The sequence below is a fragment of the Leptodactylus fuscus genome, chromosome 1 (assembly GCF_031893055.1).
Source record: "Leptodactylus fuscus isolate aLepFus1 chromosome 1, aLepFus1.hap2, whole genome shotgun sequence".
Classification (NCBI taxonomy): Eukaryota; Metazoa; Chordata; class Amphibia; order Anura; family Leptodactylidae; genus Leptodactylus; species Leptodactylus fuscus.
This window is the reverse complement of record NC_134265.1, coordinates 10,720,467-10,737,142: the sequence shown is the minus strand read 5'-3', so window position 1 is coordinate 10,737,142 and position 16,676 is coordinate 10,720,467. Positions and strand designations below refer to the sequence as shown.

Here is a 16,676-nt window from a genome sequence, read left to right as displayed (position 1 = left end):
CTAGGTGCAGAAATTGTAATGCGATTGTGATGAATGTCCTTTATGTAACGTGAGCAAGGTGATCTACCAGGGACAGGCAGGGCCGCCATCAGAACAGTGCTGGTGCTGTCAGCGGCCCGGTCACCGCTCTAAGGAAAAAGGAAGCTGATAACTTGTACCAGTGTAACCAAGCAGCAATATGTACCAAAGTATAGTAACCTGCTGTGCACCATTATTAATCAGAAAAGTAGCCCCAAAAAGGCCTAAAATGTAACTTTTAATAAGTATTTCTAAAATCACCGAACTAAACCAAAAACACTGAATAGTGACCCAATATATTCCACTTACTCAGGCTCTACATCTCACCATCTACTACAGTTTGGAACATGAGACTCCCATAAGGGACTCAGGGACTTATTAGGTTTATTTCCCAAGTGAAAGGTCACTGGTTCAAATCAAGTATCAGCCGTGAAGAAGATTTCCCAAGGAAAGAGAAATAACATCATCCAGCTCATTAATTGCGGTCTCTGGGCCAAGAAAGTTGCCAAACTGCAACATGTAAGTGCCATGACTGTGGGAAGAATACGAAATGAAGTCCGTCCATTCATTCCAAAGACAAGAGCTGAACGTTCAGGCAAAATATCAGTCAACAAGTTGGCTCACCACAAGATCTATCAGTTGTGGCGCGACAAACATGGTAGTGCAGGTGTCTCGTATGCTTTGTAATAGTGAGATCACAAGTTTGGAATGGTTGCCCAAAAGATGAGGAAGCCTCAAACCCAATATAGCCAGAAAAAGTATTGGCTCAAGTTTGCAAAAAAAGTACGAAAAGTGGAAGGTAGGAGATTGGAAATAGGTGATTTGCAGTGATGAGATGAAAGTCAATAGACTGGACTCTGATTGCAAATTTATCCGAAAACTTTAAAGAATAAGGGGGCTAAAACAGAGAAATTAAAGTTACTGTCAAGTTTGGTGGAAGAAGCCTGATGATATTGGGTTATTTCGCAGACAAAGGGGTTGTATACTTTACCAGGACTGATGGTGGTCTCACTACTGAGCTATATGTGAGCATCCTACAATACGAGTTACTTTGTACAATTGAGTACCATGGATATGAGAAGGACGACATAGTGTTCCAACAGGACAATGACCTCAAGCATCTGTCGAGATTTGAAGAAATGGTTCAATGACAGTAAAGCAGAGGTTCTGAATTGGCCCCCACTATCCCCAGACTTCAACCCAATCAAACACTTGTGGGTAGAGCTGATAAAAAAAAGCTGTAGTTTTACCCAAGTGAGTCGACCAGTATGCACCAACATTGGGAACATGTAGAAGAGATCTGGGATGCGATTTCAGTCGAGACAAACTTGAATCTGATCGAGAGCATGTCCATAAGGATTCAGGCAGTGCTGAAAGCCAAATGTGGATTTCCAAAATAATTAAAATTTAGATTTTTAGGAACAAAATGGTACCAATGAAGTTTCATGAGAAGAATCTGCATAACTAATCATATGCTAAATAGTTGCAAGTCTAATTTATGTATGAGATGGCGAAGATGATTGTCTATAAGATGATGGTAGTCTCACGTTCCGAGCTGTAGTGAACGGTGAGACATGGAGCCTGAAAGTCATAAGTTCTAAACATTGTTACCCTTCTCCTCATCAGTGTAAGTGCCACCACCCCTTTTCCTTAGTGCTGTGACTGGGTGGGCCCGCTTATTTCATCCATTACCAGCACCTCTACAGTGACCTAGAGCAGCGGTGGTATCTGCCATTGAGACTGTCACTGACATCAGTCACAGCACCGTAAATACTAATGAAATAGGCCACGTTACCGTTGTTTGCTCAGTGGGGAATATACTTATAAGGTTATGTTATTTAATAATAGTAATATCTATTTTCTTCTTGTCAGATGACTGTACCAGGAGCTTAAAGGAACATCTAATACCTACAGGTTATAATGCAGAGGATCATGGTATCACACAAGATCCATATGAAGAACATGCCATTACCCCAGATATACCCTCAGCCCTTCAGAAGAAAGATCTCTCTTCTAATTCATCACAGTCTGTTAAGCAAAATAAAAGACAGAGAAGAGGTGTTATACATCAGAGAACTCACACAGGGGAGAAGCCATATTCATGTTCAGTGTGTGGGAAAGTCTTTAAATATAAATCAAATCTTATTATACATCAAAGAACTCACACAGGGGAGAAGCCATTTTCATGTTCAGAATGTGGGAAATGTTTTACTTCTAAATCAAGTCTTGTGGAACATCAAAGAACTCACACAGGGGAGAAGCCATTTTCATGTTCAGAATGTGGGAAATGTTTTACTTCTAAATCAAATCTTGTGGAACATCAAAGAACTCACACAGGGGAGAAGCCATTTTCATGTTCAGAATGTGGGAAATGCTTTAAATATAAATCAAATCTTGTTGCACATCAAAGAACTCACACAGGGGAAAAGCCATTTTCATGCACAGAATGTGGGAAATGTTTTACTTCTAAATCCAATCTTGTGGAACATCAAAGAACTCACACAGGGGAGAAGCCATCTTCATGCCCAGAATGTCGGAAATGTTTTACTGCTAAATCAAGTCTTGTTATACATCAGAGAACTCACACAGGGGAGAAGCCATTTTCATGTTCAGAATGTGGGAAATGTTTTATCTCTAAATCACATCTTGTTAAACATCAAAGAACTCACACAGGGGAGAAGCCAGTTTCATGCACAGAATGTGGGAAATGTTTTACTTCTAAATCAAATCTTGTGGAACATCAAAAAACTCACACAGGGGAGAAGCCATTTTCATGCACAGAATGTGGGAAATGTTTTGCTTTTAAATCAAATCTTGTGGAACATCAAAGAACTCACACAGGGGAGAAAACAGTTTCATGTTCAGAATGTGGGAAATGTTTTGTTCGGAAATCAAATCTTGTGGAACATCAAAGAACTCACACAGGGGAGAAGCCATTTTCATGTTCAGAATGTGGGAAATGTTTTGCTCAGAAATCACATCTAGTTAGACATCAAAGAACTCACACAGGAGAGAAGCTAGTTTCATGTTCAGAATGTGGGAAATGTTTTGCTCAGAAATCACATCTAGTTAGACATCAAAGAACTCACACAGGAGAGAAGCCGTTTTAATATACACTTGAGAAGTAAAATTAACCAAAAGTCATCTCCAACTGCACATCTAAGAACACACAGGGAAAAAAAAAAGAATTTTTCTTTCTTGATTGTTTTACCTCCAATTCATAGCTTAAATCTTAGAGAGCTCACCTCGGATTCTTTTGTCTCATTGACAATATGAATAAAATATTTGAATTGGAATTACACCTGCATGTTTGTGACAGTCCTTTATTCCTGGCAGGCCTGGGGTGACAAGAGGTATTTTGTGGCCTCTACTTTTATTCATTTTTTCTTTAATTCAAAGTTTTGAATTTCAACAAAAATAACAGAACAAGGATGAAACAGGACGGTACAAAAGTCATCCCAAGTACAGCATAGTATCCAGGTAACAACAGGAGCAAGAACCTCGAGCGGCAGTTTCAGGGAGAAGAAGGGAAAAGGGGGAAGAGGGACAGAGAAGAGCATAGAGTAAAGAAGGAGAAGAGAGAGAGGAAGGAAGTAGAATGAATATCTTAGTGAATAAGACAATAACCAACTGAAGGAGGAGAGAAGGAAAAAAAAAGGTAATGGAAAGGGGTGGGGAGGGGGCTGAAATAATAATAATAAAAAAAAAAAAAAGTCTGGGCTAAGACCCAGAAGTTCGTATAGTCCAAGCCTTCTAACAGTAGGAGTAGTACATGTCTATGTCTCACAAGGCATAGGCATACGAGAGGGATACAGACAGGTAATAAATCCATATCTGTAAGAATCATTGTGCCACGGTCTAGTCCCAAGAAGTGTCTGTGACTCTTCAGTATGTTGGAACTCCAACCAGTAGTACCAGATTTTATTAAAGATTTTAACAGTGTCATGCAGGAAAGAAGTGAGGTTCTCCATGCTCATAAGCTTATTGACCTTCAGAATCCAGAGGGAGAGAGGAGGAGTCTCCACTCGCTTCAAGAATTGCGGAATGCAGTCCCAAGTCATGGGGACCAAAAATCGAAGCATAGAACGGTATAAGTGCACACTGGAGACTAGTAGTGATGGAAGAGAAACAAAGCGGGACCCAAATCATGAGATACATCAGTTGTTATGTCAGTCCAGGTAGCTGCAACGGGGCTAAGGGATAGCAGTAGGGAATCTCGCCCTGCACTACTCCCACTAGCTATCCCGGTCCCTGCCTCACGGGTGTGGGTCGGCTGTTCTCAGGCTAAGCCTGACCCCGACAGCTCCTCTCTCACTGATACCGTAGGCCTAGAGGGAAGTGGGAGAAAGAATGCCCTATAAGAACTCTAGGGACTGGAGACTAAAGGGGTCACCCCTAACGAACAAGTGAAGCTGCTACTGACAGGGACTGACAAGGGTGTGCGCTGACTAACAACACAAGCAGCACACAGGAAAAATGTGGGAAAGGATTCCCCCAAACCAATATGGGAAGGAACCATACACTAGGAAACAAACACAGGGAAACTGAGTAGAAATCAAAGGATAAGGCAATTCACTCACACAGTCAATAACACACAGAGGTAGGATTGGTGAACACAGAAGGGAAAACACACAAACCAACTCGTTCACCCAAACCTCAAAAAAAACCAACCACGGAACTTCCTCTATCCCAGATAACCACCTACTCCTCCTGCTAAGGCCTAGCTCTGTAAAAGCGACACTCAGCACAGAACCATGGGAGGCATGGGTTTAAATACAGAGTAGAGACCACTCCTCCCAGGTGCAAATGGGAGGACAGACTACTCAACCAGGAAATAAAGCTGCCTACCAGCAGTGCGCGCGTGCAAGTCAGAAGGTGTGCACCAATACCCACGACAGGACAACCCCGCAGCGCCAGGATGCCACCCCAGACACCGCGCAGCCAAAAACTCCCCAGGTAAGAAAAATAGAAAGCAATGAACCAAAATACTCCTAACATCAGTAACCTGATGTCAGGGAGTTGAACACCTTATAAGAGATGGGGTCCAAGGTCTGGGTCAAGTTTCTTGTAATAGGTGAGAGGCAATCTGTCCGGACCAGGCGCCTTCATCGTAGCCATAGGTTTATCTTATACTATTTTAATATCCATATCCATCTAAACTGCTATGTACTGCTTTGAGAAATACCCCCTCTTAACCACTTCTGGACCACCTATTGGGTATATACGTCCTATATGTGGTGTCCTTGTTCTGCAAGAACGTATCGTTATGTCAAAGCAGAACTTAGCAGCTGTATGAAATCGTGGAGCTGCTGAAGTAGGAGCTGGAAGTAACGAAAGAGAGAAGGCAGGGAAGGTTTATTTCTTTGCCTTGTATACAAATGCGGTCACCCTCTGACCCAGTGTTCATGTGATCCGCCGGGATCAGTGCATTACAAGAGTTGCTGGGTCCTACAGGACTGAGATCAGCTCTATTAATCTTAAAACAGATAAAAATGTTACAGCCCTCAAAACCGCACAAACAACAAAAACATAAAATGTGTCTGGTCCTGGACGAGAAATTACCCGGTACTGAAGTGGTTAAAGAGAGATTTTATCAAAGCCGACTTTATTCTTTACGCCTCTCTATGAGCAGATAACCCCTCACCAGAACAAGGCCACAATTTTTTGAATAATCTTTTCAGTGGGAATCCCTTTGAGCAGATCACACATTGGTGCCAAAATAAATAAATAAAGAACAATAAGTGCTCGTATTTTATTAAAGGTATGTAACCTATTGTGATTAAAAGACAAAGTAAATTAAAAAATACGCTATTGCAGCGCCTGCTACTAACAATTATTAATGGGTTAACAGCTTGGTGGCCAATGCTAATGGATTTAGGAGTTCATATAATGTGTCCATTCATTTTATCTTTTACACATTTCCTCCTTCAAACCCACATTGTTTGTCTTTAACACCTTGCTCCCCTGCAGGGATTAGTGAGATAAACTTGGGCACAAACACTCAGTATCTGTTCACACCCATCTAATCCCTCTGTGTTGTGCGTTCATCTAAAAAATGTCCTGCTATATTCAAGGCAGGACTTAACTTATGCACCTAATCTGGTGGCTAGGATCGTGCCAACTGATCTGGGGATCAATAACCCTTTTGAATATGCCCAGACGAGGATATAAGGTAACCACACTCCATCTGATTCATGGCTTAGTATATTTCCTCACTAACAGTTGCACTGCAGGAACTTGAGTCGATTATAACCAGTCCATTGTAACCAGTCTCCTCTTGTTATCTGCCTACTTATTCAAAGAAACCTGCCATCCTTCAAGTATAAAATAACTTTCCCTGTCATATCCCCTCTTGCCCTACATGTTTCGCCATTAAATATAGCTCTTCAGGGGCTCCAGATATACGGGTTCATTAGGGACAAATAGATGGAGCAGACAGCAGACGGCCACCGTCTAGTGTAATCCGCCTGCTGTCTGTATCGGTGCCTGTGTGACCGTGTCCCACCATCAGGGGCATGGGAATTGCAGTTTTAACTGCAAAGTCATCGCTTCCCATAACAATATCCTCCTGATGAGCTAGTTACCCTAGCGAAACGCCACGTAGAGGGGAAACCAGGGACCTCTAAAGCAAATGGGGAGGACCTGGTAACTTAGTATAGCAGAGAAATTGGAGACTAAATAACCCTGGGGCCGTGCTGTATCTGGGCTCCTATGAGGCTGTAGGGTAGACAGTTTGACTAACACCACACAGGGAGAGATGAAACTACGGCTTGTGGCTAGGCTGCAGTGCTAGGAAGTGCTCCAGACCTTATTACTGGTATACTGTGGATGCAATGCTAAATACAGGCTCCACAATTTAGAAATACCTAGCAGCATATGTGAACATCACTGCAAAACGTTGTGATGAATGGAGCTATTTGAGGTCTGGCTGGGACCTGTTGTGCCACAGCCAGCCTTGCATATGTAGTAAATAGACCACGGCGCTTTCATTCACCTGGTGGGAGATGTTGATTGCTACCTGATCAACTGGGTCTCTGTTCTCTGCATTTGTTAGTACCCAGATATCAAGGGGTAAACTGTGTGGTTCTCAACAAACTATCTGAGAGCTACATATGGGAAAAAGTTATTTTGTAGATGACTGTATAGGGAAGGCAATAAAAATACTAATTGTTGCCTGATAATAGTGAAGTCATACTGCAATTGTGTTATTTTATTTAGGACAATTTTAAACAAATATTAGTAAAAGGTATGTTTTAGTATTTACTCCTACAGTGATCTAGAGATCATTCATAGAGCTCATGGGAATGGGAAGAACCATTTCTTGTAATATTATGAGGTGAAGCTACAAATGTCACTATGATGTGGTGTTATTGGGGAATCTTTTGGGTATTATGTCTCAAATAAAGAAAACAATGAGATTTAGTAAATTATTGTCTAGTATAAAAGTATTAAACATATGATATTACTTTATTAATATGGGAGGTAATTAGGTGGTTGTACTAAGAATTATGGGTAAGTATTACAATATATTCATCTTTATACATGGTGTAGATTTTGGTATATCTGTATAAACTATACAGTATATATATGGTAACAATATGCCAGTGTGCAGCACATTTCATCATATCCAAAGAAAAGCACACCCAGCTCTAATAATAAAACTGTAAAGTTTATTAATGATGTTTAAAATTACATAATACAAAAACACATAGACAGAAATTTATATGGGAAAACACGGACTATACCCTCCCCGATGGCTGGCGGTAATGTAAAGTAAAGTAATGACCATATGTTATATGTATGGTGAGTCACACAAACAGCTAACGAATGTAATAGACTAGTAGGGCTTTCAACAATGCACATATAGCAACAGGTGCCAACATAATAAATCACAGTGATTACATACAAGTCACATATGGCCCAAATAAATGCACAAGCCCACTCTAAAAACCTATATGGACAAGCTGAAGTGGAGATTCATACTCAGAGGAGATCTGGTTTTAAGTTTCTTAATCCAGAATGCCTCTTTTATCCTGAGTCTATGAATCTAAGAAATGATCTAGCATATATACAGTGGCGTAACTACCACCATAGCAGCGGTAGCAGCTGCCACAGGGCCCGGGACATTAGGGGCCCGGTGACAGCTGCTACCGCTGCTATCATTATTCTCGGAGGTCTTTTCGGACCCCTGAGTATAATGATCGGGGCCCCCTGTTGGTGGAATACTTTCCACCAACAGGGGGCCCCGAAGCTGCAGCAACGGCTGAGACACAGGAGCTGCATGTAGGTCTGGCTCCTGTCAGCGCTGCAGGACGTTCCCCCCTCTCTCCCCCCTCCCTTTCTCTGCTGTCCTCTGCCAACCAATGAGAGGAGGAGGCGGGGCTTATCCCTGCCGTCCAGCACAGAAGAGAAGAAGAGGAAGAAGCTGCTCCAGGAAAATGAAACTGAAGCTACACAGGTATGTACTGGGGTTACTTATTACTATCAGGCATTTGGGGGGATTACTTGTGTTTTAGTAACTCCATGTGCCTCATAGTAATAGCAGTTAACCCCATCATCTCCCTCACATTAACCCCTGTTTGCCTCACCATAAGAGTTACTGATATGTGAGACATATGGGGGTAATAGTAATGAAGATACTTTATTATTACCTCCATGTCTCTCACATATCAGTAACTCTAATGGTGAGGCAGACAGGGGTTAATGTGAGGGAGATGATGGGGTTAACTTCTATTAATATGAGGCACATGGAGTTACTAAATTGTAATGCACAGGACCAGATTTTTTTTTATCCACAATTTGTCCTGGTATAGCGGTCAGCGGGTGACAGTATTTAGTCCTGTAGGGGCCACTAAGGGACATAATACTGTGTGCAGGGGCCACTATTGGGTATAATACTGTGTGCAGGGGCCACTAAGGGACATAATACTGTGTGCAGGGGCCACTATGGGACATAATACTGTGTGCAGGGGCCACTATGGGGGATAATACTGTGTGCAGGGGCCACTATGGGACATAATACTGTGTGCAGGGGCCACTATGGGGTATAATACTGTGTGCAGGGGGCCACTATTGGGTATAATACTGTGTGCAGGGGGCCACTATTGGGTATAATACTGTGTGCAGGGGCCACTATTGGGTATAATACTGTGTGCAGGGGCCACTAAGGGACATAATACTGTGTGCAGGGGTCACTAAGGGACATAATACTGTGTGCAGGGGCCACTAAGGGACATAATACTGTGTGCAGGGGCCACTATGGGACATAATAGAGCGCGCAGGAATGCGTAGGAGGGACTCGGTCGAGATCTTCGGTGTCGGGGGGGGCCCCATGTCAAAAGTTCGCCACGGGGCCCCGCCATTCCTAGTTACGCCACTGCATATATATATATATATTAGTTTTAAAATAGACTTACTTTCCTTTTCTTGATCTCATGTACTGTGTCTCTGTATTCCCTTTCCGTATGTCTCTCCCTTCTCTTGCTTCAGCTGCATGTGGCTCTTCTACATCCAGGACACTCACGAACACCCACACACCACAGTTACTTAGGAACAAGGAACTCTTGTATAGAAGGGAACTGGGGAGTATGAGCAAAACACACGTCACAACAGATACGGCCATCTATACTAAGGGAAATGACTGAACCATGCACATCCAAACCACAGGTAATAGAATAGTACATTTTTAACTCTTCCATGTCCTCTTTTCCTTCCTTCTATTCTCGTTTTTCTTTTTTCCCACATTGTAATAATTTTTCTCTTTTTTCTCCTCATGTTGGTTTCGTATATACTCTCAAAAGGCGTGTTTTCACATGAACAACATAAACACACACATTGTCAAGATTCCCCCCCCAAAACAAAAACACATACATTACATCATATATGATATGAGTGCAATGATCCATATATTTTATTTTAACTTTATCGTGTTTTTTATAAAAAGTGCATTTTGACTATGGGAAACGTGGTTGCAGGTGTCAGCCTCCTCTCTCTCCCTTTCACACCGGTTGTCAATTGTAATTGATTATGTCTATCTATTTAGCCTTTACGCATCGTGCACGCTGGACGGGCATTCAGGGTGCGCCGTCTTCTTCATCCACGCCTCCTCTTCCTCCGATGTCCTCGGGTCCCGTCCTCCTCCGGCGCTCGCGAACTGACATTGATATAAAAAAATGGCCTGGGCGCATGTGCAGTAGCATGTGGCTTCTACTACGGCTATTGCGCATGCGCTCAGGCCATTTTTATTATATTAATGTCAGTTCGCGAGCGCCGGAGGAGGACGGGACCCGAGGACTTCGGAGGAAGAGGAGGCGTGGATGAAGAAGACGGCGCACCCTGAATGCCCGTCCAGCGTGCACGATACGTAAGTAGATCACATTCTTTTTTAGGGTTTTATTTTAAAACTGGGGGGTAGTTTAATATAACTTTAGCGGTGCCTGAATAGCCTTTTTAAAGGCTATCCACGCATATGTGGGGCTCTATCAGCATGATTTTGCTGATAGAGCCCCTTTATTAATGCATAATACTTGTTGGAAAAGAATTCTGGATTTTAAATTTAATTTTCATTAAAAATTAATTTTTATTGAAGAAGTCGATGCTGGACTTTTTACACTTCAAATATTCTGAAGATGATGAACTCCATTTTCTCCAGGTTGAATTTGAGAAAGTGGGAGGAGAGAAAGGAGGCTACGGCTGCTATAAACTCTGAAACTCTAGACAACAGAGAGGTAATGTCTGGTCCAGAGAAATATATTTGAGTGTAGTCAGCATAACAATGGGATTGAAAAATGTGAGGTTCTATGAGTTGGCCAAGGCCGGGGGTGCAGATGGAGAACAGGAGGGGTTCTAGGACAGAGCCTTGGGGGACACCTACAGAGAGAGGATGTAGTGAGGAAGTGGTATGCGAGTGGGAGACGCTGAATGTGCGGTTGGTGAGGCATGAGGAGATCCAGGAAAGGGCCAGGTCTCAGATACCAAGGGATGAGAGGGTTTCTAACAAGAGAGAATGGTCGACTGTGTCACAGGCAGAGGAGACGTCAAGGAGGAGGAGGACAGAGTAGTGGCGCTTGGCTTTAGCTGTTAGAAGGTCATTAGTGACTTTGGATAGGGCAGTTTCTGTGGAGTGCCAGGGTCTGAAGTCTGACTGAAGTCTGTCAGAGAGCAGGTTGGATGAGAAGTAGGAGGATAGTTCGGAGTGGACATGTTGCTCAAGCAGTTTTGAGGCCTACGGGAGCAGTGAGATGCGGCCATAGTTGGCTGGAGAGGACGGGTCAAGGGATGGTTGCTTAAGTACAGGTGTCACTATTTTTTTTTATGTAGATTGTGAGTCCCACATAGAGCTCACAATGTACATTTTTCCCTATCTGTATGTCTTTGCATGGATTTCCATCCCATATTCCAAACACAGGGAGAACATACAAACTCCATGCAGATGTTTTTTTACCCTTTGCGGGATTTGAACACCAGGACTCCAGCGCTGCAAGGCTGCAGTGCTAACCACGGAGCCACTGTGTGGCCCAGTACAGGTGTCACTATGACATGTTTGAAGGCAGAAGGGAAGGATCCATTGGTTAGAGATAGGGTGAAGAGATGGATTAGGGCCGGAGTAATGACTTCAGTGAGTTTAGGGATGAGATGTGACTGGATCGGGTCAAGCACGCAGGAGGTGAGGTGGGATGTAGAGATTAGGGTGGAGAGATTTTCATCAGTGTCCGTGGAGAAACAGGTTAAAGTTGAAGAGCAGCGAGCAGTTGGGTGGAGGGTGTGTAGAGTGAAATGTCTCTGATGATGTCAATAAGAGGAACAGTTGTCAGCTAAGTGATACGTCACACACAGACGGCTCCGCTATATACATGTCACACACACAGCTCTGCAGAGAGATCGCAAGTATCTTGTCATGTGACTTAGTGACTCCTCCCACACATGTGACATCAACACAGGTCCTTTAGCTCACTAGGATCTTCTGCACAGGTGAAGCTATAACAGCAGGACCTAATCATGTGACTCCTGGTCTCCACCCACACCTGACATCATCACAGGTCCTGTGAGCACATGCACCTGAGGAGGTAAGTGCTCGCTCTCAGCCCTTCTCATACATTCAGTCTCCCTCATTTCCAGGCTGCAGCCTCTTCTATGGTCAGACTTTTGGCTCGGTGTCGCCCCCTAGTACTGGCCACATGTTCTCCTCCCTCCCCCCTCCTCTGTAGCTCCATATGTATCTGCACTACATGGACACTAATGGACCCCAAACCTCCCAGCGGAGCCGAGTAATAGAAAGGGAATCTCCTTGTAAATTCCCCGAATCTAGAGAGAGAAAATAATCCAGAATCACACACAGTATAAAGACCGGTTAGTGACCCCCACACACTATAATGTCCTCCTTGTGGCCCCCACACATTATAATAAGATAAGATAATCCTTTAATAGTCCCACAATGGGGACATTTCAGTGATACAGTTTCATAGATGGTACAGTAGTATATAACAAGAGAGAAACACATAGAAGCTCATGGCAGATAGAGAAATCCTAGGAATCATAGCAACTAAAAAGAAAGAAACACAGACACACTGCAGGATCATTTAGTTCTCTGTGTGAAGTGATGTTAATAATACAGCCCACTGTGGTTGGAGGACACGAGGAGGGGGGGTCACAGCATGCAGCTATAACAGGCAGAAACTTTTTTTTTTTTTTGCAGAGGTGGGGGACATATGCAGCTATCATGATAACATGTGGCAGTTCTTTGGTAGGTAATGAGATCTCATGCTCACAGCTGATAGTTCGGTATCTTGTATCAGCACTATTGTCCATTAACCACGAAAAATACCCCAAATGTCCTTCATCACAGCCCTCCTCCTCCTCCTTTCTTCTTACCACTGTGTTCTACTGCCCAAAGAAGTCTGAAGCCATCCAGATAGACAGGTTGTTGCTCTCTTGCCAAGCTTCCATAAACTCATGGGGTAGGTGGGTGATGGTAGGTTCCCAGGCTGTAGCAGAGTCCCACGTGTCCACAGTAAAAGAAAGAAATACTAGTCCGCTGTAGGCATCTTCACACATCAGCAACAGATGCCAAAAATCATCTCCTTGAAAGTCATCTGCACTTTCATGCAGGTTACTCTCCATGCTTTGTCTGCCTCAGGGTGACCATGCTGTCCTTAGCTCGTGGGGTTGATAGTGATAGGCACATGTGCACACAGGAAACTCCAGCTGAATCAGGTCTTGAGTAGAGATGAGCAAACGCTGTTCGATCGAATAGGTATTCGATCGAATATCAGGTCGTTCGAGGTATTCGATTCCAATCGAATACAAGGCCGCAAACGCAGTAAAAATTTGTATCCCCCTCCCACCTTTCCTGGCGCTGTTTTTGCACCAATAACTGTGCAGAAGAGGTGGGACAGGAACTACGACAACGGAGGCAGTGAAAAAAATTGAAAAAATCCATTGGCTGCCGAAAACATGTGACCTCTGATTCATAAGAATAGAATCGGCCAACTTCGTTTCATTCTCGTTTTGGAGTGATAGAGAGAGTTTGGTGTCAGACTGTTAGTGCGATACAGGGCTTTGGTTAGGCAGGAATTGGGAATAACAGCTCTTTTCAGAGCTCAATAGCTAATACAATCTGCAAATCATGCAGCGTAGCAGCAGGGGACGTGGGCGAGGACGTGGATACCCAGCTGGGCTTGCAAATCAATTTTTAGGGCTCCAGCCCAAGGGCCTGCAAATTAATGTTTTAGGGCTCCCCCGAAGGGCCTGAAAATTAATGTTTTAGGACTGCCCCTAAGGGCTTGAAAATTATTGTTTTAGGGCTCCCCCGGGCCTGAAAATTAATGTTTTAAGGCTCCCCCCAAGGTCTGAAAATTAATGTTTTAGGGCTCACCCCAAGGACTGAAAATTAATGTTTTAGGGGTCACCCCAAGGGCCAAAAAATAAAACACTGCTGCTGCATGGCTCTTGTCACCCCAAGGGCCAAAAAATAAAACACTGCTGCTGCATGGCTCTAGTCACCCCAAGGGCCAAAAAATAACACACTGCTACTACAAGGCTCTAGTCACCCCAAGGGCCAAAAAATAAAGCAATGCTGCTACAAGGCTCTAGTCACCCCAAGGGCCAAAAAATAAAGCAATACTGCTACAAGGCTCTAGTTACCCCAAGGGCCAAAAAATAAAGCAATGCTGCTACAAGGCTCTAGTCACCCCAAGGGCCAAAAAAATGAAAAACTGCCGCTGCATGGCTCTAGTCACCCCAAGGTCCAAAAAGTAAAACACTGCTGCTGCATAGCTCTAGTCACCCCAAGGGCCAAAAAATAAAACACTGCTGCTGCATAGCTCTAGTCACCCCAAGGGCCAAAAAAAATAAATCAATGCTGCTACAAGGCTCTAGTCACCCCAAGGGCCAAAAAATAAAGCAATTCTGCTACAAGGCTCTAGTCACTCCAAGGTCCAAAAAATAAAGCAATGCTGCGAAAAGGCTCTAGTCACCCCAAGGGCCAAAAAATAAAGCAATGCTGCTACAAGGCTCTAGTCACCCCAAGGGCCAAAAAATAAAGCAATACTGCTACAAGGCTCTAGTTACCCCAAGGGCCAAAAAATAAAGCAATGCTGCTACAAGGCTCTAGTCACCCCAAGGGCCAAAAAATAAAGCAATGCTGCTACAAGGCTCTAGTCACCCCAAGGGCCAAAAAATAAAGCAATGCTGCTACAAGGCTCTAGTCACCCCATGGGCCAAAAACACTACTGTTTAAAGGTTCTACTCACTCCAAGGGACAAAAACACTGCTGTTTAAAGGCTCTACTCACTTTAAGGGCCAAAAACTAAATCTCTGCTGTTTAAAGGCTCAACTCACTCAAAGAACCAACAAATCTCTGCTGGTGCAAGGCTGAACTAAGTTAAAGGGCCTAAAACTCTGCAGGTAGAAGGCTGAAGTCACCTAAAGGGCCTCAATCTCTGCTGGTAGCTCAGCTTAAGGGCCTGTAACTTAATTTGGAAGGGCTCATGTTAAGGGCTACAAAAGTGAATTTTGGAAGGTCTCACCACATCACACACACACACACACACACACACACACAATGACAGTTCAGGGTGGGGACTGATGGATTTCCCATTGCCTATTCCATCTGTGGTTGTCATGGGGAATATGATTTAAAGGGGTGCTTGTTAATGTTTGTTGAGCTTAAATTTGGGTTTGTGTCCATCCATTTGGGGAGTAAAGAAGGTTTCCAGGTATTTTCCCACTTTGATAGAGGTTTTTTTGAGTGTGGAAAGTGTGTAGTTGTTAGGCTGTGATGTTGGGGTAAAACAGTGACTTGGGCTTGTTAGATGCCCCCAGACATGCGCCCCCTGCTGTCCCAGTTGCATTGCAGAGGTGTTGGCATCATTTGCTGAGGTGTCATAGTGGACTTGGTGACCCTCCTGAGTCGAATGGTGGGATCCCCTGAAACGAAGCATTTTCTCCCATAGACTATAATGCGGTTTGATATTCGTTTGAATAGTCGAATATTGAGAGGCTATTCGTAACGAACATCGAATATTTTACTGTTCGCTCATCTCTAGTCTTGAGTCTTGTCCATGCTTTAACAATAGAAACAAAAGGAAAAAAAATACTCCACAGGGTCTTCCATTCGATTTATAGCTGCTAATTCATAGTGCTAGGTTGCTTGGTTAGAGGATAATGTCCTCCTTGTGGCCCCCACACACTATAATGTCCTCCTTGTGGCCCCCACACACTATAATGTCCTCCTTGTGGCCCCCACACACTATAATACTAACATACATACAGTGTGACAGGTCTCCGTAGCCTTTAATCAGTTACATTAATTTTTTTTGAAACAAACTTCAGAAAACGTCTCTTATTACCTGAGGATTTTGCGGATTCCAGTAGTTCTAGTGGTCTCAGGACTCGACTGCTTTAAAGGGGTTATCTTGGAGACTTAATTATAACTTCATAATGGACCCAGGGGTTCCGGCTTTGCTCCAAGGTCACATGATCAGAAACTATCTCCGACCCCCGCTCCTCTCCTGATCTCACTGGTAATTTACCTGTGCTATGGGGCTGGCTTTACTATAGTCGGCCATAGTGAGTTCCAATCTTCTTCCCATAAGACAACAGCTCTATTGGTAGATTTCATACTCTGAAACTCTTACATTTTGAGCGACTTTCTATGAATCTCGGTTTTTGGTATTTGTTGCTAATGTTTATGGAGGATTCTTGTACCAAAGTCCTCCTCATGGTCAATGAAGCCGCCTCAGTCTGTGATGGATCCTCCGATTTGGTTTTACAGACCTCCAATGTTCTCTCTATACTCGGCTGTGAACCAAAGGATTAGGAATTTTACACTCTTTGCAGCAGTGTTGCCAGTTGGTACGGTACGTCACATGACCACTGTTACCTGTGATTCTAATGACATCATGTGCTGCACAAGTTGGCGTCATTACCGTGCTAGCTGATTTTGCCTTAACAAGCAATTCAAGAAAGACCTAAAGGTGTCCCCATGTTATACACAGTCCAGACACATTAATGTCACCACTTGTCAGAATCCAGAATAACCACCTTTGGCAGAGAGGGAATTTGCTGGCCAAGGGAGTACGGTAAACTCATCCTGGTGCTCCTCGAACCACGCAAGTACACTGCAAGCTTTATGACGTGTCGCATTGTCCTGCTGGTAG

At 43.6% G+C, this 16,676-nt stretch overlaps 1 protein-coding gene across 1 annotated transcript in view; it reads left to right on the top strand.

Moving 5' to 3' along the window:
* The window catches only part of LOC142190048 (uncharacterized), a 371,533-nt gene extending 368,309 nt beyond the window's left edge, over nucleotides 1-3,224 (top strand). Inside the window, exon 6 of the mRNA XM_075262268.1 lies at nucleotides 1,891-3,224. Within this exon, the coding sequence (XP_075118369.1) occupies nucleotides 1,891-3,128 (1,238 nt within the window). The 3' untranslated portion in view covers nucleotides 3,129-3,224. The remainder of the gene's footprint in view (nucleotides 1-1,890) is intronic.
* Nucleotides 3,225-16,676: the final 13,452 nt, after the last annotated feature.